General features: G+C 35.3%; 1 protein-coding gene across 2 annotated transcripts; it reads left to right on the forward strand.

The window, feature by feature from the left end:
• The first annotated feature begins 18,050 nt into the window (after window positions 1-18,050).
• On the forward strand, window positions 18,051-23,036 carry LOC107845424 (ubiquitin-conjugating enzyme E2-23 kDa). 2 transcript variants are annotated; one of them, XM_016689724.2, is made up of 6 exons: window positions 18,051-18,635; window positions 18,719-18,798; window positions 19,684-19,816; window positions 19,910-19,962; window positions 20,062-20,190; window positions 22,723-23,036. In XM_016689724.2, exons 1-6 carry the CDS (start codon window positions 18,592-18,594, stop codon window positions 22,851-22,853), a joined length of 570 nt encoding a protein of 189 aa, XP_016545210.1. In that variant the 5' UTR covers window positions 18,051-18,591; the 3' UTR covers window positions 22,854-23,036. The 2 variants fall into 2 exon arrangements, with proteins under 2 accessions (XP_016545210.1, XP_016545211.1); XM_016689725.2 differs by having other exon boundaries at window positions 19,702-19,816.
• Window positions 23,037-27,561: the final 4,525 nt, after the last annotated feature.

A 27,561-nucleotide genomic window follows, 5' to 3' on the forward strand; every position in this document is an offset into this window, starting at 1 on the left:
GTTCACCAAATCAGCCACCTCAAACTCAAGATCTCTACTCCTCACATCTGCATAAGACTTTTGAGGACTCTGAGCGGTCTTCAACCTTTCTCAAATTAGCTTAACTTTCCCCATAGCTTCGAACACTACATCAGGTCCAATCACGGTAGCTTCACCCACTTCAAACCAACCTACGAGTGATCTATACCTCCTACTATACAAAGCCTCAAACGGTGCTATATCGATGCTAGCATGGAAACTATTATTGTAGGCAAACTCTATCAATGGCAAATGCTCAGCCTAACTCCCTTTGAAATCAAGAGCGGACGCCCTTAACATACCCTCTAAGGTCTGAATGGTCCTCTCAGCCTAACCATCTATTTGCACTTAAAAGAACTTGGGTGTCAAGACCCTACTGAAATGCCCTCCAAAATTGAGAAGTAAATTGAGTAACCCTATCTGAAATGATAGACAAGGGAACTCCATATAGCCTAACCAACTCTCGGATATACAATCTAGCATAATCCTCAGCCGTATAAGATGTGTGAGCGGATAAGAAATATGCAGACTTAGTTAACCTATCCATAACAACCCAAATGGAATCATGATAACAGCGCGAAAGAGACAACCCGATCACGAAGTTGATATTCACCATCTCCCACTTCCAAGTGGGTATACTAAACAGTTGCATCACACCACCCAATCTTTGGTCTCTACCTTAACCTGTTGGTACATTTCACACTTAGCTACAAACTCGGCTATGTCCTTCTTCATACCATTCCACCAATAGATTTCCCACAAGTCGCGGTACATCTTGGTAGTTTCAGGATGTATGGAATAACATGCACCATGCGCTTCACCCATAATTCTCTACCGCAAGTCATTAACACACGGGACACATAACCTACTACGCAATCTCAACACACCATTTCCCCCTTGGGAGAAGACCTCTACCTTTTGGTCTTTAACTGCCTCCTTCAATTTGACCAAACTAGGATCCCTACCTTGCTTCTCGTACTTTTGAATAAGGGTTATTGAGGCCCTTGACATAGGAACACTAAATCTTTACTCAATTTAGAAAATCCATGGTGGATTCTTAAGATTCTTGGAAGAAGTTTTGGATACTTAAGGCTTTTTATGAGAGAAAACTTGAGAAAAACCTCATAAGATGCTTAAAAATGACTTTGATTTGGTATTTGCACGGTTATATAGGCTTGGAAAAATTCCAAAATGCCCCTTTTAACATCTGTATGAAGCTGGAAAAATTGAACTGGGAACCCGATTTAAGGGGTCACCGCGATGCTGCACTTATCGCGGTGGCTTACTGGAAATTAACAATTGCAATATGGGAGTCACCGCAACATGGAGCCATCATATTTTCCTACTGGTTGGGACCTATAACCTTAGCGCAATGTGCCAATATCACAGAGTTCCATTGGAATTTGGCAATTGTCAAATCGACCCTCTCCGCAATGCGCCAAGCACTAAAATGACATAGTTTTATGACTAGGTCTTAAATTAGCCATAACTTCTTACCTAAGTGTTGAATTTGGGAGAATCTTATATCGATGGAAATTTTATCAAATTTCCCATGTGATAAAAAATCAAAATTAGGGAAATTCTATATGGTTAACACGATACCCACTTAGGAGTCACTCCTACATCTTTTAGAGCTGGAATTATGCTTCATTCAATACGCTCTAAGGCTCAAACTACGAGGGAACTTTGTGTGGTCTTATAGGTATGGTATTGACACCTTTCCAAATAGGGTTATATATTGGACCCCAAATCATCTATAATGCATTATTTTGGGGCATGTTGGTTAGATGACTACTTCCCACAGTTTCAGTCTTAGTAAAAGAACTCTGATAGTTCTTTAGATTTTAGAACTGTCAGATACAGTCAACTCAGCACAGTATGAAAATTAGCTAGTTCTATCAGAACCTAGACTATCAGATACAATCACTCAGTATCAGTAACTCATGTTATTAGTAATTAGACTCATTAGTCAGTACCATCATGAATTTAGTTACAGGCACTTATTCATGCATGTATTCTTACGTTTATGTTATACACTCAGTTAGCATTGTTCATGCATTTGAACCCTTTGCATTCACCCTAACTTACATGCATACCAGTACATTCAATCGTACTGACGTATTTGCGCTATGGTGTTTCATTCTATACCATAGGTTCAGAAGCACGAGCTACAGAGCATCAGTAGAATTCTAGTTTTAGTAGTCAGAGTTAGCAGTGAGTCCTCATCCTTCGAGGATATGATCATTACTTTATTTCTTTATTACTTAGTTAATTTCAGTAGTTGGTGTAGTTGGGGACATATCCCATCAACTCCTTATTCAGACAGTTCAGCTTTAGAGGCTTTTCAGACTACAATATGTTCAGAAAGTTTTGTTTTAGTTTGTTTTGGTATTTATAGACCATACTTTCAGATGTTATATTTTATCAGTTTTGAACCTTATGGCCTTTCATCCTTTATTTCCATATTTATACAATATATTATGCAGTGTTTAGGTACAGATATTAGTCATGGATTAGCTTGTGGTTCTTCGGAGTCAGAAGTACCGTGTAGCATTTTAGGTACCAGATTCGGGGTGTTACAAATTTGGTATTAGAGTTTAAGGTTCATTAGTGTTCAAGTAAGTCTAAGAGCTTCATCTAGTATAGTCTTATACATGGGTGTGTTGCGGCCAAATTTATATGCAGGAGGCTATAAGATGTTTTAGGAACAGTTTCTCTTCTTTCAATATTCATGTTGTGCCAATGAGCATAATCTCAAGTTAATATCTCAATCTAATCCTTTTCTCTTCTGTACTAAGAACATGCCTCCTAAGAAGAGAACTAGAAATTAGTGAGCCCCTCATCTTGGAGATCCTTTGGGAGAACATGTCTCTCATGCAGAGTTTAAAGCTACATTTACTACTCTTACTCAGTCAGTTATTACTCAGAATGAATGACCAGTTTTCGTTCCATCCAACCTAGTGGCCAATTTAGCTACAGCTAGGATTCGGTATTTCACCCAAATGAATCCTCCATCCTTTTTTGGGTCTGAGGTAGATTAGAAACCTTAGGAATTTCTTGATTAAGTTCAAAAATTTCTGCTTAGGAATTTTTGGTCACACTTGGTTCAAGTAGTGGAAGTCAGAGAGGTTAGTTAATGCAGGATCTATAGAGTGGGAGAAGCAGAATAAAAGAGCAAGGATAGGTAGTTTTAACTTTGTTTAGCCTAAATCAGAAGAAGGGAATCGTTATCAATTTCATCCTAAGTCATCCATTTCATCTCCTTCTTTAACTAGTGCTTCAGTGTTGAAATTTAGAGATGGAAATAGAGATAGGGTGCCAGGCTCTAAGTCTCAGGGCAGTGTCAGCAATACCCGAACTAATCCCCTTTGTCAGACTTGTGGTAAGAACCACAAGGGTGTTTGCACAGCTGAAAGCGATGTTTGTTTTGGATGTGGCAAGCTAGGACATAGAGTCAGGGATTATCCCTAGTCAGGTCCCAGGGTCAGCAGAATCGTTTTTCAGCCTAGTTTGATCGCCCAAATCAGCCGGGTGCCACTTTCAGTGCTACTAGTGGACAACGCCCAAACAGACTTTATTCTCTCCAGTCCCAGCAAGATTAGGAAAATTCTCTTGATATGGTTACTTGTACGTTACAGATCTTTCACTTTCATATTTATTCTTTGCTAGATCCAGGATCTTAATTGTATTTCATTACTCCTTACATAGCAGTTGATTTTGGAGTCAGTCCCAAAATTCTAGTAGACCCCTTTTCAATCTCTACCCAGTGGGAAAAACTATCATTGCTCGGCGAGTATACAGAAACTGTCTGGTTATGATATTTTAGAAAGTCATCTCAGTAGACTTAGTCGAATTAGAGATGACTGATTTTGATGTCATTCTTGACATGGATTGGCTTCATTCCTGCTATACCACAGTCGACTGTAGAAATAGAGTTGCCCAGTTCCAGTTTTTGAATGATCCTATCTTAGAATAGAGGGTTAGTACTTTAGCTTTTGGAGGTTAGCTTATTTCCTACCTTTGGGCAAGGAAAATGATATATAAAGGATGTGTTTATCATCTTGTCCATGTTAAGGACTCGAGCTCTGAGACTCCCAGTCTTGAATCAGTCCCAGTCATGAATGAATATTCAGATATCTTTCCCAAAGATCTTCTAGGAATTCCTCCCAAAAGGGAAATAGACTTCAGCATTGATTGTCTTCTAGATACTCAACCTATATCTATTCTGTCATATAGAATGACACTAGCACAACTTAGATAATTGAAAGAGCATTTGAAGGATTTCTTAGATAAGGGATTAATCAGACCCAGAATACCTCTATAGGGTGCACCAGTCTTATTCATGCATAAGAAAGACGGTTCTCTCAGTATGTGCATTGATTACTATCAACTCAATAAAGTCATGGTCAAGAACAAGTATCCACTTTCCCAAATTGATGAATTATTTGACCAACTTTAGGGTGCCATTTATTTCTCAAATATAGACCTCATATCAGGCTACCATCAGCTCAAAGTCAAAGAATGTCACATTTTGAAAATAGCCTTCCGTACTCGGTATGGTCACTTTAAATTCCTAGTCATGTTCTTTGGTTGTACCAATGCTCCAGCAGCTACCATAGACTTGATAAACCATGTGCTCAAATAGTACTTGAATATGTTTGGCATAGTCTTCATAGATGATATTCTGGTCTATTCCCGCAGTGAGTGTGATCATGTAGACTATCTCAGAATCGTGCTTCAGACTCTCAATGATCATTAGTTATTCACCAAATTCAGTAAGTGTGAGTTTTGGCTAAGTTTAGTAGCATTTCTTGGTCATATCATTTTCGGTGATGGCATTAGAATTGATCCTCAAAAGATAAAAATAGTAAAAAATTGGCCTAGACCTGTCTCTCTATTAGATATCAGGAGTTTCTTTGGGTTTGGCTGGCTATTACAGATGATTTATTGAGAGATTTTTTTCTATTGCATCCCTTATGTCCAGATTGACTCAGAAGAAAGTCAAGTTTTAGTGGTCAGATCCTTGCGAGAAGAGTTTCCAGGAGTTGAAGACTCGACTCACCTTAGCTTCAATTTTGGCTCTTCCAGATAGTTCAGATGGGTTCATAGTATATTGTGATATATCCAGAGTAGGTTTGGGTTGAGTCCTTATGCAGCATGGTAAGGTCATAGCCTACACCTCCACACATCTTAAACCCTATGAGAAAAATTATCCAACTCATGATCTTGAGTTAGCAGCCGTAGTATTTACCTTAAAAATTTCTAGGCATTATCTATATAGAGTTCATGTAGATCTGTTCACAGATCATAAGTTCCTTCAGTTTGTCTTTTCTCAGAAAGATCTTAATCTTCGTCAGAGAAGGTGGTTAGACCTCTTGAAAGATTATGACATGAGTGTCCTTTATCATCCAGGAAAGGACAACGTAGTAGCCAATCCTCTCAGTAGACTGTCTATGGGTAGTGTTTCTCATGTTGAGGACAGTAAGAAGAAGTTAGCTCAGGAAGTCCATCAGTTTGATAGACTAAGTGTTCACTTAGTCGATATAGAAGAGGGTGATATATAGGTTCAGATTAGTTCAGAATTTTTTCTAGTTTCCGAGGTGAAAGAAAAGCAGGATAGAGATCCCAACCTTGTCCAGTTGAAAGAGTTAGTCAAGGACCAGAAAGTAGAGGTTTTCTCCCAAGAAAGAGATGGTGTTTTGCATTGTCTGGGTCATCTTTGCATGCCGGGTGTAGATGACTTGAGGCAATGAATTCTTGCAGAAGCACATATTGTGCACTAGTCTATTCATCCAAGGTCCACTAAGATGTACCATGACTTGTGGGAGATCTATTGGTGGAGTAGGATGAAGAGAGATGTCTTAGAGTTTGTGGCTAAGTGCTTTACATGTCAGCCGGTTAAGATAAAGCATTAGAAGCATAGTGGGTCCATACAGGAGTTTACTATTCCTACTTAGAAGTGGGAAGAAGTGAAATAGACTTTGTGATGGGTTTGCCTCGTACTCGTCATCAGCATGATTCAATTTAGGTCATTGTAGATAGGATAACCAAATCAGCTCATTTTCTTTCAGTCCATACCTCTTATTTAGCTAAGGATTATGCCAAACTCTACATTAGAGAGTTAGTCAGATTGCATGGTGTTCTATTATCTATTATCTCAGATAGAGGTACCCAGTTCATCTCTTATTTCTAAAAAGCATTCCAAAAGGGTCTTGGTACCCAAGTTCATCTCAGTACAGCCTTTCATCCTCAAAAAGATGGTCAAGTGGAAAGGACCATTCAGACTTTAGAAGATATACTAAGGGTGTGTGGAATTGATTTCAAGAGTATTTGGGATGACCACTTGTCTTTGATTGAGTTTTCGTACAACAACAGTTGTCATTCCAGTATTCGAATGGCTCCATTCAAATCTCTCTATGGTTGGAGATGCAGATCTCCAGTTGGTTGGTTTGAAGTTAGAGAGGCCTCAGTTATAGGGCCTGACTTAGTATTCAATGCCTTAGAAAAAGTCTAGTTGATCAGAGAAAGACTTCGGGCTTCTCAGATCTGCTAGAAGTCTTATATAGATGTGCGTAAAAATATTCTCAAGTTTGAGATTGGTGAATATATCTATATAAATATCTCTCCCATGAAGGGAGTGAAGCGGTTTGGTAAGAAGGGAAAGCTCAGTCCCCGATATATTAGTCCCTTGAAAATTCTCAATCATTTTGGCAAGGTAACTTATGAGCTCGAGTTGCCTTCATATCTAGCCTTAGTTCATCCACTCTTCTATGTCTCTTTGCTCAAGAAGTGTATAGGTGACCCAGTAGTTGTAGTCCCTATTCAGAGCATAGATGTTCAGAACAACCTCTTTTATGAAGATATTCCAGTCAAAATCTTAGACTATCAGACTCGCAGAATAAGAAACAAAGAAGTCCTTCTGCTCAAAGTTCTTTAGGAAAATCAGTCCGTTAAGGGAGCTACTTGAGAAACAGAAGCAGATATGCAAACCAAGTATCCTCACCTCTTTTTCGCTAACTCAAACTCAGCTCAAGGTAGTAGTTCTCCTTAAGCTTTTTAGTTTCATGGTCAGATTTCAGTTACAAGCTTGGTATTCAGTTCATGTTCAGATCCCCATTATGAACTTGGTATTAATTACCATTGCATTTTCAGTCAAGCATTCAAGAGTTAGTTCAGTAAAGTATTCATTAGATATGCATTTTTAGTTAAGAAGCTCAGCTTATAAATAATTTCAGTCATTCTTTCATGAGGAACAACTCAGTCAGATATCCCTGCATTAGACATGCATATTCAGTATGAGATTTCAGTATACCAGTATTTCCAGTCATATAGTTATGCTTCAAGTGTTCACTCCCCTTAAGTAATTCCAGTCCATCAGTATTCTCAGTCTAGTTAGTCTCATTCGAGGATGAATGTTTCCAAGGGGGAGATATTATAATACCCCGTATATTTCTAAGCTAAATAATGAACCATTGTTCCTACGTATGAAACCTCATATCCTATGATTCACATTTGAGTACATGACTTACAATTAGTATCCTAGTGAGAAGAGAACTTATGATGTGTTAAGCGTGTTCATAAGAGTCACTTAGAGTAAGGCAAGCTAAGAGCTTTTGAATCCATCAAGTTTTAGTGTTTGATTTCACAAGAGTCATCTTTGAACGAGCATAAATTGATGTATATGTGGTATTTTGGTAGATTTTGACCCACTAAATTGTAGAGAATCGAATTATCTTTCCAACGATACCAATTTTATCAAAATTTGACACCCGAGAAAGAAGTTATGGCTTTGTAAAGTGGAGTGCATCACCTAACAAATCGCCTAAGTCTACTGGAATCGTTATGCCATAAGTTGTGCGACGTACAACCTAACTTATTCCATAAGTTGTGTGACGCACAACCTAACTTAAGCGATAATTTGTGCGCCACACAACCTAGCTTACACGATAATTTATGCGCTGCATATATTATGGCCAAAGTGATGTAAACACCCCATTTTTTAGTTATTTTAAGGGAAGATTAGGTATTTACCTTCCTATATAAGCCTATAACATGAGATTTAGTCCTAATTCAACCAAAATATAGTCACTTCTCTCAAAATTCTCTCAAGAACAAGTTAGGATTCTCAATTGAGGATTCAAATTCAAGAAAATTCCTCCATAAATCTTCATAGAATCACGTAATAAGGTTTGTATTATATTCATTCATGGATTTATTTCATCCATGAAGCCCAAGAATCAAGTTTTAAACTATAGATTATGATATTCGTGTATGGGTTGATTATGTTTATGTGGTTGCTGTTGTATGATTCCTAAGTTGGAATCTTTATGTGTTTTTATGAAAATATGTTAGCATGTGAGTTGAAAACCATGAATTTTAGTTGGTTATGATATGTTAATTTGATGATTATGTCATGCCTTAAGTCATGCAATCTAAGTGTTTGATAAAAAGCATAAGAGACTAGAAATTATGCAATATAGCTCAATTGTGATTTATGTGATGGATTCATATTTTACCCTTATGTTCAAATGACTCCCATGCTATTCATGTGCAATGTAAATGTTTTTTAGAATGCTCATGATGTTAGATTATGAAATTTTGACATTGAGTATATGCATTCCTACCATGTACAACATTATGATAACCATGTACTTCATGAAATCCCCAACTTCTTGTATTATGGATTGCTGATATTGGACATGTATTCAAAAATATCATGCCTTGTCAGTTTCCTTTTATCAAGTCCTGGGGGACTTGTACCCGATAATTTAGTTGTGTGTCTTGAGCCAGTGTCATATTTTCATGATATCCTTAGTAAATCCATGTTCAGTAGAATTCAATCAGTCATGTGACTCAAGAAAACTCAGTAAACTCATTAATCCCAGTAAATCTCAGAAAGCTCAGTAATTCAGTAATCTTAGTAGTATTTCATCAGTCAATGGAACTTAATAAACTCAGTCCAGCTCAGTTCAGTTAATCATGTTCAGTGTCTATTTAGATGGGAGTAGGATTTAGCACCGAGTGAACCCAAAGATGAGGACACACACTGACAGTTGAGGGTGTGATCCTTAGAAACAATCCTTGCATTCTACAACTATGTATCTAGAATAGGTTGAGACATCAACACTGACAGATGAGGGTCCCACTGTTCTCTTTTGGGGACACTGTCAGATAAGGGTCACCTACAACTTATCTTTACCAGTGGTGTGGTATTGGCACCCTTCCAATTGGGGTTATAGATTGGACTCCAACTCAGCTATAATGCATTATTTGGGGCATGTCAGTCATATGAATACTTTCCACGGTCTCAGTCTCAGTAAAAAAAATCAGATAGTTCTTCAGATTTTAGGACTATTAGATACAGTCAACTCAGCACAGTACAAAACTCAACTAGTTCCATCAGTAACTAGACTGTAGATATAGTTGCTCAGTATTAGTTATATTAGTTATCAGTAACTCATGTAATTAGTAATTAGACACAGTAGTTAGTACCATCACGAATTCAGTTACAGGGACTTATTTATGCATGTATTCTCACGTTTATGTTATATAGTCAGTTAGCATTATTCAAATATTTGAGCCCTTTGCATTTTGCCTACCTCATATATATACCGGTACATTCAATCTTAATGATGCATTTGCACTATGGTTTTTTATTCTATACCATAGGTTCAAAAGTACGAGCTCCAAAGCATTAGTAGAATTCCAGTTTCAGCAGTCAGAGCTAGCAGTGTCCTCATCCTTCAAGGACATGATCATTAATTTATTTCATCATTACTTAGTTTATTTTAGTAGTTGGAGTTAGTTTGGGACATATCCCATCAACTCCTTATTCAGACAGTTTAATTTTAAAGGATTTTCAGACTAAAGTATGTTCAGACAGTTTTGTTTCAATTTGCTTTGGTATTGATATACCGTACTTTCAAATGTTATGTTTTATCAATTTTGAACCTTATGGCCTTTCATCCTTTTTTCTGCATTTATATAATATATTATGCTGTATTCAGGTACAGATATTAGTCATGGGTTAGCCTGTGGTCCTTCGAGGTCATGAACATCATGTAGCATTTCGAGTAGCAGATAGGGGGTGTTATAGGTATCTACAGTGGTGACAGTAAGGGTAAATATGGAGGCCTTTGTAAGTCAGGGTGGAATTAGTAGGAAGACTGTTATGATGAAGCACCCAAAGAAATAATTTTAGTTTATTGGGCACTTGGAGTATCATAATTCATCCAAATTTAGTGGCATTACGTGTAGGGGCTTATTTTTGGGAAGAAAGATACTGGTAAGCAATCTTATAAGAAAATAGCCCATTTTTAGAGGGGAGCCAGGCATTGGTGTTAGAATTAATTTGAGGGTTAGGCATGAATAAGTTCTGAATGTTGAATTAGAGAGTTCTGGGGATATCAAAGGGTAATGAATCAAGGTTCCAGGTTCAATTATGCCAAAAGGAAGAGATTTACAGAATGGAAGAAGCTTGGGAAGGGTCCCCTAAATAATGGAGCAAAGCGGGGGATGATTAGGGGCTGATCTACCCTTCCAAATACTCACCTTCTGCCCATTATAAATAGACCACTGGATAAGGTATCTATAGAGGTGCGAGGCTATATAAACATTTTTCTAAGTTCAAGAAAGGGAGAAGGGGTTCCTCCCATTATTAGGATTATTTTTTTGAAGAAGAACTCTGGCCCATAAAGAAGAAAGATTTTAGTGAAGTATCCAAGGTAAGCTGTAAAGCATAGTGTCATTCTTGATACTATCTTTCTGCATATATAAACCTTCCAGATACTTGGGTTGAGTGATGGTGGTCCAGTTGATTAGCATCCTCTTTTTCTCTTCAGGAGATCCCCAAATGAAATTCCTTTGGCTCTATCTATAAAATTATGTATATTTCTAGGGAGAAGGATGTATTGCATAATATGGTTAGGAATGCTCCCAAGGAAAGCCTTAGAAAGAGTAGTCCGTCCATTCATATTCAAAAATTTAACTTGCCAACCCGAAAGCTCATTACTAATATTATCTAGGATGAACTAAAAATCAGAGAGTTTAGGCTTTCCTTGAAAAATTAGAAAGCCCAACTATTTTCCAAATGAGTGACTGGTCTTGATACCAAGGATAGAGGACAAAAGCTCTTTGGTAAAGTTGTGACAATTGGAAGAAAACGGAACTTTGGGTTTAGCTAAATTAACTTTTTGGCCAGAGTAGGTGCTAAAGCTTTATAAGGTTCTAGCAATGGTGGTACAATTGTGGTGATCAGATTTAGCAAAGAGATTAAATTATCTGTAAAGAACAGATGGGAAATCTTAGGACCTATATGATTAATTTAGATGGGAGTCCATTGGAAAGTGTCCACTTTATGGTTTGTCCTTCTAGAAAGAAGATCTATGCAAAGGATAAAAATATAAGAGGACAGGGGGTCCCCTTGTCTCATTCCTATAGTAGGTTAGAAACTAGGAGTGTACCCTCCATTAATTAGGATGGAGATAATGGAGGAGGAGACACAGGACACAATAAGCTTAGAAAGACCAGGAGGAAAGTTGAAATAAACTAGGGTTTTTCTAATGAAAGACCATTCAAGTCTATCAAAGACCTTTTCAAGATCTATTTTTAGAATCATGTTAGGGTTTTTCCCTTTTATTCTTCTAAAGTGATCAATGTATTCCTGGATAATGATTGCATTATCAGAGGATTTTTTTTTAATAAGCTGGCTTGAGTATCACCTATTAAGGATTGGAGGAGAGTCTTAATCCTATTAGCAATGATTTTGTATTGGGTAGTACAAAGACTGGGTCTGAAGTTCTTGAAAGTAGTGATATTTCTGCTTTTAAGAATGAGATAGAAGTAAGTAGAATTGACTTTGGTATCCATCTTACCATGAGTAGAGGTGTTGATACAAAATTCGAAGAGGAAAGGGGAAAAAGTATCCCAATATTTTTGATACATGAAAGGATGCATACCATCAGGTCCAGGAGCCTTAAAAGGTTGGAAAGAGAAGAAAGCAGCTTGGATTTTAGCAAGAGTAGGTATGGAATCTTAAAGAGAGTGACTAGCAGTTGATATTAAGCCCCTATGAGAGAGGTTAACCTAACATTTAAGGAGGGCATGATGGTGCTTAGTCCTAAACAAAAAAAGTAAAAGAAGAGGATGGCATCCTTAATGTCTTCGTGGTCATAGATCCAGATACCTTGGTCTTGAAGAGAGTTGATTCTTTTTCCTTTCCTTCTATTAAGAGTTGAGGAGTGAAATAATATAGTATTGTTAGCCCCTTCCATAAGCCAGTTTATTCTGTATTTTAATATCCAGAAGTCTAGCTCATTTTTCAGAATGGAACTGTACTCTTAAGAAAGCTCCATTTTTAAGGAATGAAGAAAGGGGCTAGTAGGATAGTAAGGAGATTTCTGAATGCCTGCTAGTTTAGCTAACAAATATATTTTCTTATAGAACATATTTCCCAAGATATTTTTGTTTTGGGAATTAGAAATGTCTGCAAATTCTAAAGTGGCTCTAGTGAGATTTAAACCTTCAGAGAAGGGCTAGGACACTAAAAGAGGGAAGTAAAGTGATTACGCTATATAGATTCAACTCTGAAAGGCTTAGGAGTGGGATGGTTAGGCCTAGTAAAGGTTAACAGAAGAGGAGAGTGGTCAGAATGAGTCATAGGAAGATAAAAGATAGAAGCCTCAGGGAAAAGGTGGATCCATTAATCATTATCCAAAAATCTATCTAATCTTTCTAAGATGAGGTTCTCTCTATGTCTGTACCTCATATTAAACTAGGTAAACTTACTACCTCTAAATCCAAGGTCAATATGGTAGCAATGTTTTAAACAATCTCTAAAAAGAATAGACCTAGTATTATTTATACCACTTCCCCCAAAATTTTTTGAGGCATCCAATAATTCATTGAAGTCACCACCTATTAGCCAACTATTACTTTCAAGAGAATGGAGGGAATTGGAAATTCACATTAATTGATCCCAAAGGGACCTCCTAATGAAAAATACATTACTAGTGTATATAATACTTAAAATCCAACATGAGGGAGGAGAATTAACCTTAACAGTAGCATGGATGGTTTGGGTATAAATAGAGATGTCTTTGATAGTTATAACATCATTTTTACCAAAAAGAACAATTCCTACAGAGGAACTAGTAGTAGAGAATTGAAGAAAATAGGGGAAACCTAACTCATCAGCTAAGCTTCTATGATTAGACATCCTAGTCTCTAAAAGGGCTAGGATAGAGGGTTGATGGATACCCACGAGGAATTTCCAATGACTTCTAAATTCAGCATCATTTTCTCCCCTAGCATTCCATATTAGAAAGTTATTCATCATTGGTTTTGATGGTTGAGAGTTCCCCTGAAGGGATGCTTTCTCTTTCCCTGATGGGTCAAATAGATTGGTTTGATCTATGTTCTTTCTTTTCCTAGAGAGGGGGAAAATCTTTGCTTTGTAGTGATCCCCTATCATAGGGTTTGGCAGTCCTAGCCTTAGTTATAGCCTTGAGATGTCTTGTGGAAAGAGTATAATTGCCAGTTCCTGAGTAGGCCCCTCGAAGACAAGGCTTACAGGTCTTTCCAAAGTGAGAATATTTGTTTTGGGAATTCGTAGTTGGGCTAGAAGGGCTTTTATTTCTCGATTGCTCTCCCTGAGGTCTTCTAAGGTCTTTTCTCATTTAAGGACTTTGAGATTTAGGGGATTTTGTAGACTCTGAGGGTTCACATTCAAGAGAGAGGGGGGTTCCCCATTGAGACTCATAAAATGAGGACCCAAAGTCAAGAGTAGAGGGTTTGGGGGTGGGGATAAGGGTAGACTCGAGCTGGTGAGAGTCTTCATTTCTGTAATAATTATTGGGGTGAGGTCCTCTTGAAATAATGGATTAAAGATTTGTATTAGCATGACCATATATTTGGACCAAAGTTCTGTAGTCCCTGGTTGAGACACTCCATAACCAGAAGGGCTAGGTAACTCGGGTCTTGGATGAGGATGGTTATCCAATTCCTCTTCCATTGTAGGTGCAAGGGAATCGATTGGTTGGCCAAACAAAATTCTAGACATGATGTAGACGTGTGACAAGGTAGGAGAAGAGATGAGACAAAAGTGATCATATTTAGAGATAATGGGATGTTCATTTTGCTCAGGTGAAATACATTGTATGGCTTTCTCATCACAACTAATATGATGGAGCTGAGAGAAAATGTGGAAAGCCTCTGCTTTGGATAACTCAGTATCATTTAATACCTTATCTATATTATCACCACTGGTCATCAAATCTCCCTGAGAAGTGGAAGATATTTTTGACGGCGTGTGGGAGGAGTTACGAAGTTGTAAGGGGGTAATCATTAGCTGATTGGAGTGGGCCTCCTTAGCCACTTCATCATTTTTTTCCTTTTTTATTTACAGAAGTAGTGGAAGGAGAGGAATTGTTAAAAAGAGTAGAGTTTAAGAAATTTTTTGATTCAATATCTGAAATAGGCCCTGAAGGAGGATTTGAGCCTAGAGCTTGACTAGGCTTGAGATTGACTCCTAGATGAGAAGAGCTTAATTTATTATTATTATTATTATTATTATTATTATTATTATTATTATTATTATTATTATATTATTATTATTATTATTATTATTATAAAATATTGACCCGGAGGACTTAAAATTATTCTCAGAGGATTGAGTGTAGAGTGGAATAATAATAAAAGGGTAGTGGGCTGACCAAATTAGGCCTGAGATGGTCTAGGTGATTGGGCAACCCAAATCATCCCAGGAACACAATTGTGCCCTTTCTGAGAAGCCTTGCCGATATCCATAGGCACCGCCTCTTGGATGGGAGAAAAGTTAGGGGACTTACCTGGATCCGCCATCATTACTCTGTTACCTCGACCACGATTAGTCGGAGTGGATGATGTGATTATTGATTTTTTGGTGTTCCTTTTTCTTGCGAAGGTAATTTTCTTCCATTCCTCCTTCGGCTCTGTTGTGGAGGAAGGAGTAGCCTGAGGTAGCAAATTTTTTGGTAGTAGGGAAACACTTTTCTCCAGGAAGGAAATAGAGATGTGACCTAAGCATCCACATAATTTACAGAGCATTTTCTCGCCCTCGTATACAAGAAGCTATCTGAGATTGCCAATGGTCATTGAGGTCTTGACCGGCTTATCCAGATCAACTTGAACGCAGATTCGGGCAAAACATCCTCGAATTGTTGAGGAGGTGCACACATCTACTTTAAGGAGTTTCCCGATTTTTTGGCCAATTCGCTCCAATATTGCTTGATCGTAGAATTTCGTGGGAAATTGAGGGAGACGTACCCAAATTGCAGTGGAATCAATTTTGAAAGTGCTTGAAACAAAATTGGTCTCCCATTTTCATACCAATATAAACCTACCATCCACAAACCATGGTCCTCCTTGTAATGCTATGTCTTGGCTGTCTCGGACTTTGAATTTGGCAATGAAGAAGCCATAGCCAGATCAATTAGGCATAAGGGTTCCGTAAGCTTCCACAAGGCATCCAACTTAGTTTTGAGGTATTGGTGGGTGAGCTTTCTCCCAAACACCTTTAGGATGACGGGGAATTGCCAAGGGGTGTAAATTCGTTGCTTCTCTTCTAGGGTCAGGTTAATTAAATCCCCTTCCATCTCAGAAAGTTCTGTATTGAGATCAACTAATTGCATCGGTTGGTCAGTAGGGGTAAGAAAATTTGAATTGACATCTTTTTAAGTGGGTTTATTTTCCATTGATAGAAGATGAGAATTGGGGAAGAAAGTAGAATGATGACGGAGAAGATAAGGATAGGACACCGAAGTTAGAGAGGGATGAGAGCTTCTCTCTCTAAGATTTACATCTTAAACTTTAATAGTGATCATTTCGTGTTTGTTGCTTCAAAATGTGTAAATGGTCACTATTACAGTTAAATTGTCCAACTTACAAAAGGTGTTGGATTTAAAAAGCTAGATCATATAGGTATTCATCTATAAAGAAATTGACAAATAAACATCTAATTTAATGATAAAGAAGTGGGTCACAGAATGATGATTTTGCCTAACCTTTTGTTTTGGCAGCACTGATGTAACCCCATTTCATAGTCATTTCTAAGTAGTAGCAAGTAATTGAAATGTTACTAGAATTAGGTCATGTATTAAAAAAAGTGGAAAGAAATTGGAACGGGATTTTGGTTAAAGTAGAAAAGATGAGAATTTTGAAAATGTCAGCCACCGAACTTATAATGCAAATGAATGGTCTAACAGATAACCAGCTAAATTATTTGTGCAGAAAAAAATAATTAAAATTTTCAACAAAAAGCTAATTAAAATTTTTCACATGTTACCGTTAGCAATTAATATTCTTTAAAAGTCTAAACAAATTAATAAAAATATAATTATCATAAAAAATCTTGATATTCAATAAAATTAATCTTCTTATCTATGATTTATTTCTTACCGTGTAAAATAAAAAGCGTTCAAATAAATGAGATAGTAGAGTATATTTTATTTAAAAACTCGTATTAAGTCTTGTGCTAGTTGAACATTTCAGTTCTTAATAAATACTTTTTATTAAATATTTTTAATCCAAATTTTAATTTATTGTGTGTATGCTCATTGGTTCATTAGGTAATTAAGTTAATCATATAAATTATGTTATTTTCTCTGATTATACACATTCACCTCAATAATTTATAAATTTCAGAAAATTTTCAATTGAGATTTGATGGATATAACAAAAGAAAACGACATATATGTGAATAACTTAACAATCAGCTAGATGAATAAAATCATATGCATAAGTTTTTTTAAATTTAAATTAAAAATAATCTAATTAAAATACTCATTAGAAACTATAAAGGTTTAATTGGAATTGCGCTTAGTTCAAGAGTCTCAATAAATTTAAAGGGATGAGAATTTTTATAATGCATAAGATATGTCAAATCATACTTGTATGAGACATTCATTTATCGACAAATGATTAGTGTAGGACTCACTTTTCTAGCATTCCAAAATCCATATGTTTTTGGTTATATCCTTTCTATCTATGAAATTGAGCCGGAGTTATATTATATTTATTTTTTTAAATTCATTCTCTATTTTCTCTGTTTGAAAAAATAACGAGGCAGGTCAAAATTTTAAAGAACTTAAAAATTAGATCGTGAAAATAAATTCGGACAAATTTTTTATTATTCAATTTAAGTATAGCATGACATTTTTATACATAAAACTTATATAACTTTAAAATTTATTACATAAGAAAAATACACATAGAATAGAAGTCATCCATTTTAAAGTTTATCGCATAATATTTTTTAAAATAGTGTTTATGTATTTTATGAGACAGATAGTGTATTTCTATTTGAGAAATTTACTATGCAATCATTTGGCAATAAAATTTTCACTTTTTTTTTTTTAAAAAAATAGGGAATATGGTCTGATATATATGCAAATTTTGATGAAATTTGTTGTAACACGCATGAATTTTGTAGCGATTCTATGACCCCTAAACTATTTATTAGTGTATTAATACCCTCTAAACTATTTATTAGCGTATATTACTGTCATTTATTTGCACTAATCTCTTTTATTTATTTATATAGTATTTTATCTATTTATTTGCTTATAAACCTCACTAAAATACATTAATAAATAGTTTAGGGGGTCATAGGACTCCCCTCAAAATCTAGCGTGTTTCAACAAATTTCATCAAAATATGAATATATTTTATACCCTTTTCCCTTGAAAATTAGTACTACGAAAATTTTAAATGCACCTTAAAGTTATTTTAGAAATTGAAAAACGATCAAAACTCTATTCTTACTTTATAATTTTTTTTTTAAAAAAATTATATTGCATGTTTAATCATTTTTTATGTCTTTTTCAAAAAGGATATTTAAATGTTAAATATTTATTGCAAAAATCGTGGTCAAATGGAACTCTAACGTCAAATTTAAAAAATTTTAAAAATTTAAATAAGAAAAATAATTTTCATAACCAAACACACTTTGATTGATGTCATAAGCAATCTTCCTGGTCTAAGAGCAGCCTCAAATCGGAAGTATATACTCTTTCAGGAAAAGTTTTATTGTGCATGAAATTCAAGTATTAGGTGGTAGACAAAATTTGTATGACATACTTTCATAATTTGACAACTGGAGTTTTGGGTCTCACTTTGATCAAAATGGATAGAAGTTTCAGCAACCACTTTTTTTTTCTTTTTCTTTCTGTTCTCATATTTTTTTCGTTCCATTGCTATTTTATTTTTAAGCTCAATAGATGCTTTATTTATTTACTCTAAACCAATTTTTTTACTACTATTTTCATTCACGGAAAGTCTTCTATAGTTATAATTTTTCAAGCAGCCTATCAGGTTTCTTTTGTGCCTTACTATTTTCTACACTGAAAGAGGGGATGACTTGTATTAAGACTAACTAATGCAATCTATAACATACTAGTAATATTTTAATAGCCCAAATCACAAATTTTATTCCTCCATCTCCCCATGCCCGAACTATTTATTTGCTTGTCTGACTTGTGCAAGTAACTTATTCTTTTTCTCTCTCCAAAAAAGGAGCCAAATATTCAGAAAGAAATCATGTCTTCTCCGAGCAAACGGCGAGATATGGACTTGATGAAGCTGTAAACTATTTAACCAATTCTTTTTGTCTAAATTAATTAATTATTATTTTGTTTAGTTTTTCGTTGTTGTTTGCTTGTATTAGGATGATGAGTGATTACAAGGTGGAAATGGTCAATGATGGGATGCAAGAGTTTCATGTTCATTTCCATGGACCTGCGGAAAGTATATCTCCTCTACCATTCCTTTTAGCCCCTCTCTCTCTCTATATATATATATGCAAACTAAATTATCCTGTGAGTGCAGTCTTCGCGCGGGACTAATTTATTCCATCCGGGAGATGAAACAAAATAATCACAACCTGGATGGTATAACGTGGGATATCCTATCCATTTGGTAGACTAACATAAATTTATTCAGGATAAATTTATACCATCTATCAATCATGATATAATATTATTCCAGACTTAATCGTGTATATCGCACCTTTAAGACACTTATTGAAGAGAGTCTCGGTTGAGTTATATTTCTTGCGAGTTATTCTTCTTATCTTCAAAGGTAGTTTCTTTTGGGGTCTATTTGATTTTTTGATTGAAATTTTTCAAAGGGAAATTTTATAAAAATTGGAAATCAACTTGGACTAGGAAGGAAATACCACTACAACATACCCAGTGTGGCTCCCACAAAATGGGGTGTGGGATGATAGAGTATACGCGGACTTACCTCTATCATTGTTTCTATAAATCCTCGAATTAAGAAAAAGTAGTCCAAAGCAATCCAGAAAAAAGAGAAAACAGAAGTATAAGAAACAACCTATAGTAAAAAACAACAGATAGTAACAATACAGTATTATATCAAAATAATACGCTAGTCTAAGTACAAGAAACAACTGATGGTAACAAAAATTGAAGCACAAGAAACTATAGGAGCAATACTATAACTACTAGTACAGACGGATAGCAAGGTGGGATAAGATTTTAGTATTTGTTAAAAGTTAAGTGATTTTCACATATATATCTATGATTCATGTAAGAATGCTAACTTCAGTTGAACCATTAGTGATACATTGCATCTGGTCCGGGTGTTGCTTTATTCAGTTTCTGCTTTTAGTTAGCCTTGTTGTTGCAGGTCCTTATCATGGTGGAGTTTGGAAAATGAAGGTGGAACTTCCAGATGCTTACCCGTATAAACCTCCATCAATTAGCTTTGTTAATAAAATGTACCATCCAAATGTTGATGAGATGTGAGTTTTCCAATGCTTAATTTCTGTATATAACTTTATCCTTTTCATTTTGTTTGGCTGAAGTCTGAAATTTCACTGGATTATCATTTTCAGGTCAGGATCAGTTTGTTTAGATGTTATCAATCAGACTTGGAGTCCCATGTTTGGTAATAGGATTTGAGCATGCTTAGGTTCTTGAAATTTCTATTGCTTTTTCCCGGACTTCTTTTTCTGTAAATATAGCTGGTTTTGAACAAACTCCACAGATTTGACAAATGTGTTTGAAGTGTTTCTTCCACAACTCCTCTTGTATCCTAACCCATCGGACCCATTGAATGGGGAGGCAGCTGCCTTGATGATGCGAGACCGAACTGCATATGAACAGAGAGTTAAAGGTATCAGATGCTTGTATGTTACAAAAATCTGTGGTAGCTTCTTGTGGATGAAAAGAACTAACTATAATATTTCCTTCAATCTTTGAGTAGGGTAGAGTTCATAGAATTAAAGTCTCATTACCTTAGTTTGGTTGCCAGAGAATTGATTTTGCTTTGTTCTTTTCTTTTCTTTTCTTTTTTTTTTTTTTTTGATATTTGCATGTTAGCATTCTATTATAGCTAAATTTTTCTGGAGTTAGCTTCTCCTGAACAATTCATGATTAGACTTAGTTTAGTGAGGTTTAATGAAACATATTGAAGTTAGAGACGTTGAAACATATTGAAGTTATAGACGTCCAATTCATTTTTATTGGCACGTTTGATGTATTAGGAAGTTAATTAAGTTTGGATGCAATTGAAGTGGTCGTTGTTCAAATTGAGGTTTAGGTTTAGCTCAATTGCCTTAACACCAACTTCACACAAGATTCTGCGTTGGAAAGGAAGGGATGTGCAAGAACCAGAAGGCAAATGAAATCCTTAGCATAGGTACTACAAAGATATTTGGTCAATCTAAAGTATGGTCAAAATAATATAGAAATTTTCTGGTATACCTCCACTTTATGACGACTTAGATATGGTTATTTTGATAGTGAAGAAAACTCATAGTTTTCGTACTCCTAGCATTCCAAACTAGCTAGTGGAGTCGTAGCATCCTCAATCTACTTTGTATCACTCGTAAACTGGTGTGTTTGGTTTATATAACTGGAGAGGGCTAAGGAAAAAAAGGAACTTGCAGATGCTGTCGGCTTAAGTCAACCTGACACTTTCTTTTTGAAGAAAGACAATGTATGAGCAGAGGTTCACCCAACTGTGATGTTTTCTATAATCATTTAACCTCCCAATGCTTCCATTATCTGGCTTAGTTTTAAGGTGAAACACAGATAGTGTCTTAGCTTTCTTACGCCATTTTTATGGGACTAATATGTTAGAAACTTTGACTGCAGCATTGACATACTCATCTTACATACTCAACTCTATTTCTTTTGGAAATATACCAGTAGGAAACAAAGATGAAATGATGTTAGTCAATAGAGTCATCAAGCATGTGCCAAATCAGGTTATGTATATGTCTTCTATCCCTAATTGCGTTCTCCTGTGCTCTTCACCTACCCTAGTTAGCAGAACACTCACTGGAAGGAAGTTAGGCGAAGAAACTCTTTTGAGTCCTGGGAGAATATTTTCGCTTTCGTGACTTGGAGCAAAGACATAGTGTCTGAGCTGCCTCAATAGATGCTAAGAATCTGCGTTTCTCTTTCTATCACTTCTACCAGGTGGGTATTTTGCTTAGAAATTTGGCAGGGGCAGAAAAAATCTATGTTGTTCTGACTCTTCAAAATGTCGCCCGGAGTGTAGGATCCTCCAAAAGTGCATTTTTGGAGGATTCAACACGGATGCGGTAGCATTTTTTGAGAGTCGGAGCAACACATGAAAAACCAATATATCGAGTATAGATGAAAAATTAGAGACTGATAATACGCGTAACATAGTGCGCTACCCTAAAATCCTTGATGCAAATGGGCACATTTCCGAAACAAAGCCAATACATAGTGATGGTGGTCAGTGAACTTAATAATCTGACCCCAGAAGTTATTTAAGGTGAGCTTCATTTCCGTTGTGGTTTAGTTGGGATTAAGATGTGAAAGAGATGCTTCTACTGATTAAATAACACACACACACATCAGAAAGAGATGCATCCAGTGCCATGAACTCCTTGTATTTTGGGTATCTTCACAATACATTATTCTGTATTATAACATCCAAGTTGGAAGCTACATATCTACTACTAATAGAGTGCCACTCTTTCACACATGCCTTTCCTTTCAAAAGTTTAGGCCCATGCAAATGGAACTTCTTATGCATTAACAGCACTCTTACCTTTTTGTTACTAGCGGCGATACACACTTTTCCCCAAAAACTTGTCTTCTGGATGTGAAGATACGTTTTTACTGCTTTAATCTATTGCAGAATCTATGAGATCGGTGCAATAGGTTGTTGAGAATGTTCCATGGTCCTGTTAAACCTGTTTAAATATAACAGAATGAAAATCAACAGGCAGAGAAGATTAGATTTATGCTTTCATTGTCTCCTGGTACAAGCTACATAGATATTTGCTACCTGCATTCTAAAATGAAATAGTGAAATATTACGAGGAATCACATTTACAAATGATGCATAAATTTATAAAAATCATCTTATGCAACTCCTCTCCTAGTGACAAACTTGGCGATTCAGCAGTTTCTTGCATTGAGTTGAACTTCTATGAACTTGCAGTGTGAAAGTCTTTTACACTACAGGTCATTTAAAAAGTAATTACAGGCAACTGCTCATTATATAAGCGAAATTAATAACCTGATATATAAGGAAACTTACCTTCTATTTCAGGTTAAATTGTAGTGATAGTGTAAAAATTTCATTACATTGTCAGTGGATACATGTTAAATTCTTTTGCATTTCCCGGAAAGTTGTGTCTAACATGGGATGCTTGTTATCCAGAATATTGTCAAAAATATGCCAAGCCAGAAGATGTTGGAGCTTCCCCTGAGGAGCAGTCAAGTGATGAGGAGTTAAGTGACGCTGAATATGACTCAGATGATGAGGCAATGGCAGGTCCTGTTGATCCATAGTACTCCCCTCATTTCTACTATGTGTATCTGTAAATCATGTTATTTGTCCTGTTTATTATCAAGTTGAACTCCCTATAGTGAAAAATAACTATTGATTCTGAGGGGGATCCTAAAAGAAGTTACCCTCTTCTGTTAATTTAATGCCAACGTAAATAATATTTATGTTCGGCTTCCTTGATGTTCTTTTGGTGTGATGAGTTTCTTTATTAAAGCTTGCTTTTTATTAGCGCTTTGTGCTTAAACCCTCAAAAGACTTCCGAGCTTTTTCGCCTTTGATAACTACTCTATATAATAAACACAATAGAGTTAGGGTGGTTTTTCAAAAATGTCAACTAAACTCCTCAAAGTTTCATTTATTATTATTTGAGGAGTTTTAAAAATGACTTCTATTTTCTTTTTCTAAAAAAAAAAAATTGGGGTAGGGGAAGGGGAATGGGGGAGGGTATCACAATGTGGGGAATCGAACCCTCACTAATAAGGTGGAAGTTCAGGTAACTAACCAACTAAGCACTAACATGGGTTGTGGTGCAGCGGATGGGGCAGCTCTACCCTTAACCAGAGGTCGAGGGTTCGACCCTAGGTATGGAGAAAACTCTGTTAGGAGCCTACCCCCGAATGGGGTCTTATCCGACGCGAATCTGGATTAGTTGGACTCCAATACGGGTAACGGACACCGGATGGGAAACCAAAAAAAAAAAAAAATAACCAATTAAGTTATTAAGATTTCCCGAGTTTCAAAAATGACAACTAAGTTCCTCAAAGTCTCTATTACTATTTAAGGAATTTCAAAAATAACACTGAAGCTCCTCAAAATTCTACTTCTTGTTATTTGAGGTTTTTTTAAGAATTACTTATATCTATTTAGAATTTACGTAAAAAATACTATAGATTACAATAATTAATTTAAAAACATTTAAAAGGCATGATAAGAAAATTGATTACTTCTCAAAGTTCTTGCGGTGTTGCATAAATTGGAGTAATTATTTGAAATAATATAAAAAGTACTATAAATAATAATAATAAGTAATAAGTTAAAATATTTTAAAGACATGAAAAATGAGAATGAGAGGAGCTTAGGCTCAAATTTCAAAAATAATAAATAAGCTCCTTAAAGTCCCACTTATTTCTATTTGGGTAGCTTAGGATCAATTTGCGAAATGACTATTTCGTCCTTCTACTTCTACAGAGTTACTTATGCTTATTTGAGGTTTACATTAAAAAAAATTACTATTAACCACAATAATCAATTCTAAGTTATTCAGAAAACATGATTTAAAAAAATTTACTAATTCTCGAAATTTAATCAATGCCACATAAATTGAAATAATAATTTGAAAGTGCTATAAAAAGTGCTAAATATTTTATATTTTACTCTATAACAGAAGAGTGAATGGAAAAGAGCTTAGGGTTAACTGTGTGCTTGTGCTACCTGCTTCAGCAACTTCAATCGTGATTTTGCTATATCAATCCTAATTAATTAATATCATTCATTTTCGTATTAGAAAACTAATAATATTTAATTAAAAAGGTGAAATAGATATTTATGACATGTCTACTTCAGTTGTTTCAATCATAATTTTACTATATCACCCCTAATTAATTACTATAAGTCATATAAGTATTAAAAAATTAATATTATTTAATAAAAAATGATAAAATAGGCATAAAATGATAAATTAATTCTTGATATTTTAAATTAACTTGACGTCTTATATTTGGTCCACTTAAATTTTTTTCACAAGTATTTTTGGTATTAATTTTGCGATGACATTTCTAATTAGTTATTATAAGTCATTTAAGACATATCTGCTTCGATGCTTTTATTGTGATTTTACTATATCACCCCTAATTAATTATTATAGTAATATAAGTACTGTGCACTTAAATTGGGATAGAACAAAAAGTATTATAAATTATAATAATTAAAAACCTAAATTATTTTTAAAATATATTTGACTATCAATGCCACAAAAATTTGGACAAGGGGATTAACATATATTGTTTGAAAATTACATAAAAAGTGCTATAAATTACGATAGCCAACAAGTCAAAGTATCTAAAAAAATATTAATCTGTTATATATTTCCAAAAAAATACGTAAAAAAAATACTATAAATCACAATAATTAATAACTTAAAAAATTTAAGGATAAATTCCACAAATAATCAAACTTAAGCACCATTATTTCTAAAAATCTCACATATTTTAAATATTTCATAATACACCTGTAATACCCTGAGATTTCATGTTCTAAATCTGTCAAAAGATAGCCTATGAAGTTAGCTTTCAAACGCGGCAAGTCTCGCCTCGATCTAATATCGTGGCAAGAAGTTATGCAATTTTTCCTTTAAGTGTTAATCAACTGCCAGTGGTTACGACTCATGCAATGACCCATAATCAGACCTTACGAGCCGTTATGAGTAATCGTAGTCACAATAGTGCTCATCCAAGAATTCATTTCAGTGGTTACGAGTCCAGCACATGACTCGTAGTCTGGTATTACGAATCGTGGTGTGGACTCATAGCCTGATCAGTAAAGGATCAAAGAATCAATCCTCATGTTTTGGTGTTTTTATTGGTGACTTAAATATACAATAAGACCTCAAATAACTCCTAGCTTATAGACAAGTCAAAACATCCCTTAGCGATTAAATTCTTGGGATGTATGTAACTATAGTTATCTTCAAACGAGCATCATTTTTGTTATACTAAGAATTTTTAAGCTAAAGACCCACCAACAGATAGATAATTGAATTAGCTTTCCAATGATATCAATTTTTGTTAATCCGATATCGGGGTGAAAAGTTAAGGCCAAAATACTGAAGCACTATCAAAGTTGCCCGAACTACGACTCGTAATGTATCATTACGAGTTGCTAGGAGGGAGTCGTCAATTGGAAAGTAAAGTATGAAAATGGGTTTTTGACTATGACTCAAGGCACGACTCATAACCACAACTTACGAGTCGTGACCTAAGTCGTCGGGACGTCTTCCAGACATTTTTCAGATGATTCCTAAGGTTTTTTTGATCTTTTCCCACTCTTTTAACCCCAAAACTATACCGTTTAACTACTTTAAGACTGAATAATAATACAAAATCTCCCAAATATTGTCAACATGTTTTCTCATGTAAATTAGGTTATTTCATGCTTTGAATTTCAATTAACCATGTCATATTTAATTTCTCCCATGTCAAATTATCAAGTTAAGAACTAACCCATGTGAAATTGATATCCTCTCACGTTTAGCATTTCCCCATGTTCAAATTCATGTATCTCATTCATTTATTGAAATTATTATGTTTTTGGATCCCTGAATTATAACTGCCTACTAATGTTTTAAGTGTTGCAATCGTATTTTAATATCATTAAGTGCTAGACTGCTATGAACACCTGATAACTATGTGTTTTTAACATGTTTCTATTTTCAAGTAACAAGTTAATCAGACCATGATTTTTATTACCAAACCCAAATTATCATGTTCATGCTGAGCACTTATCAGTACAACACCATATCATGTTAAACCAATAATAATACTCGTGTTGTTCAGTTGGAAGTAAAACTTAGCACTGAGTGAACGCAGGGATGACGGATTCGCCGCCAGTTAGGCATGAGTTGTTATTAGCAGTCCCTAAGTTCCAGACCTACAGTGCACCATATATTATGAGAGGTCTCCCGTCAGTTAGGCATGACACCCTTGTCCTTCGGGACATCAAACTTGTGGATCCACATCGTCAGTCATGTGTTGGTACCCCTGGAAAGGTACCAACACCCTTTTAACTAGGCTTACAGGTTGGATCCCAATAGCTCGGATTGGGACATGTCGGTTGTAGTCAGCTCCCACAGTTTCAGTCAGTACTCAATTTATATTAGTTCAGGTTTGCTTGACCAAGTAATCAGATTACCAGCTATTCAGTCAGACAGTTTTACAAATTATTCAGTATACAAATCATGTCAGTACATGCCTTACTTTGTCTTGCATTCATCTTACATGTTCATGTTTTCATGTTCAGTATTCATACATGATGCTCAGTTTAGTTTTACAGCATGTTCAACTTAACATGAGATTTATGTATAGTATTCTTATTTCTATTGCTCCCCAGCTTACAAAATTGTTTTCGGTTCATGATTTATAAATCTCACTATGAATTATAGTTTTCACTTATAGCCATGTTTTTATATGTATATTTCATCAAATAACTTATATTCCCAGCTTTAAAGCATGTTTTAAATATTTTCGTGAATTAATACATGTTCTCATATATTCAGTACATTCCAAAGTACCGACCACACATATGCATTTGTTACTACATTTCTTTATGATGTAGGTACCAAATAGTCCACATACCAGGGTCAGACAGTTCTCAGCATTCATCCAGTAGGTAATGAGTTCTCCTATTTTGAGAACTTTAGTCAGTTATAGTTCATACATTGTATTGTTATTATTCTCATGTATTGATTTGTGGTAGTTCGGGATATGTACCGGCCACCTATATTCAATATAGAAGAAGTTTCATAGATAGACAGTCAACGTCATTACATGTAATTCAAGTTTTTTCTTCAGTTTTATCATGTTGTAAACTTTATCAATATTGCATTCATTCAAATTTACCATGATTATGTTTTGCCTTAGTAAATTTAGTTTTTATTTACATTATAAATCAGTTGCTCAAGCAGTACGCCAGTACATGGGTGCTCTTGGGATCACT

Source organism: Capsicum annuum, chromosome 10 (assembly GCF_002878395.1).
Source record: "Capsicum annuum cultivar UCD-10X-F1 chromosome 10, UCD10Xv1.1, whole genome shotgun sequence".
Lineage (NCBI taxonomy): Eukaryota > Viridiplantae > Streptophyta > Magnoliopsida > Solanales > Solanaceae > Capsicum > Capsicum annuum.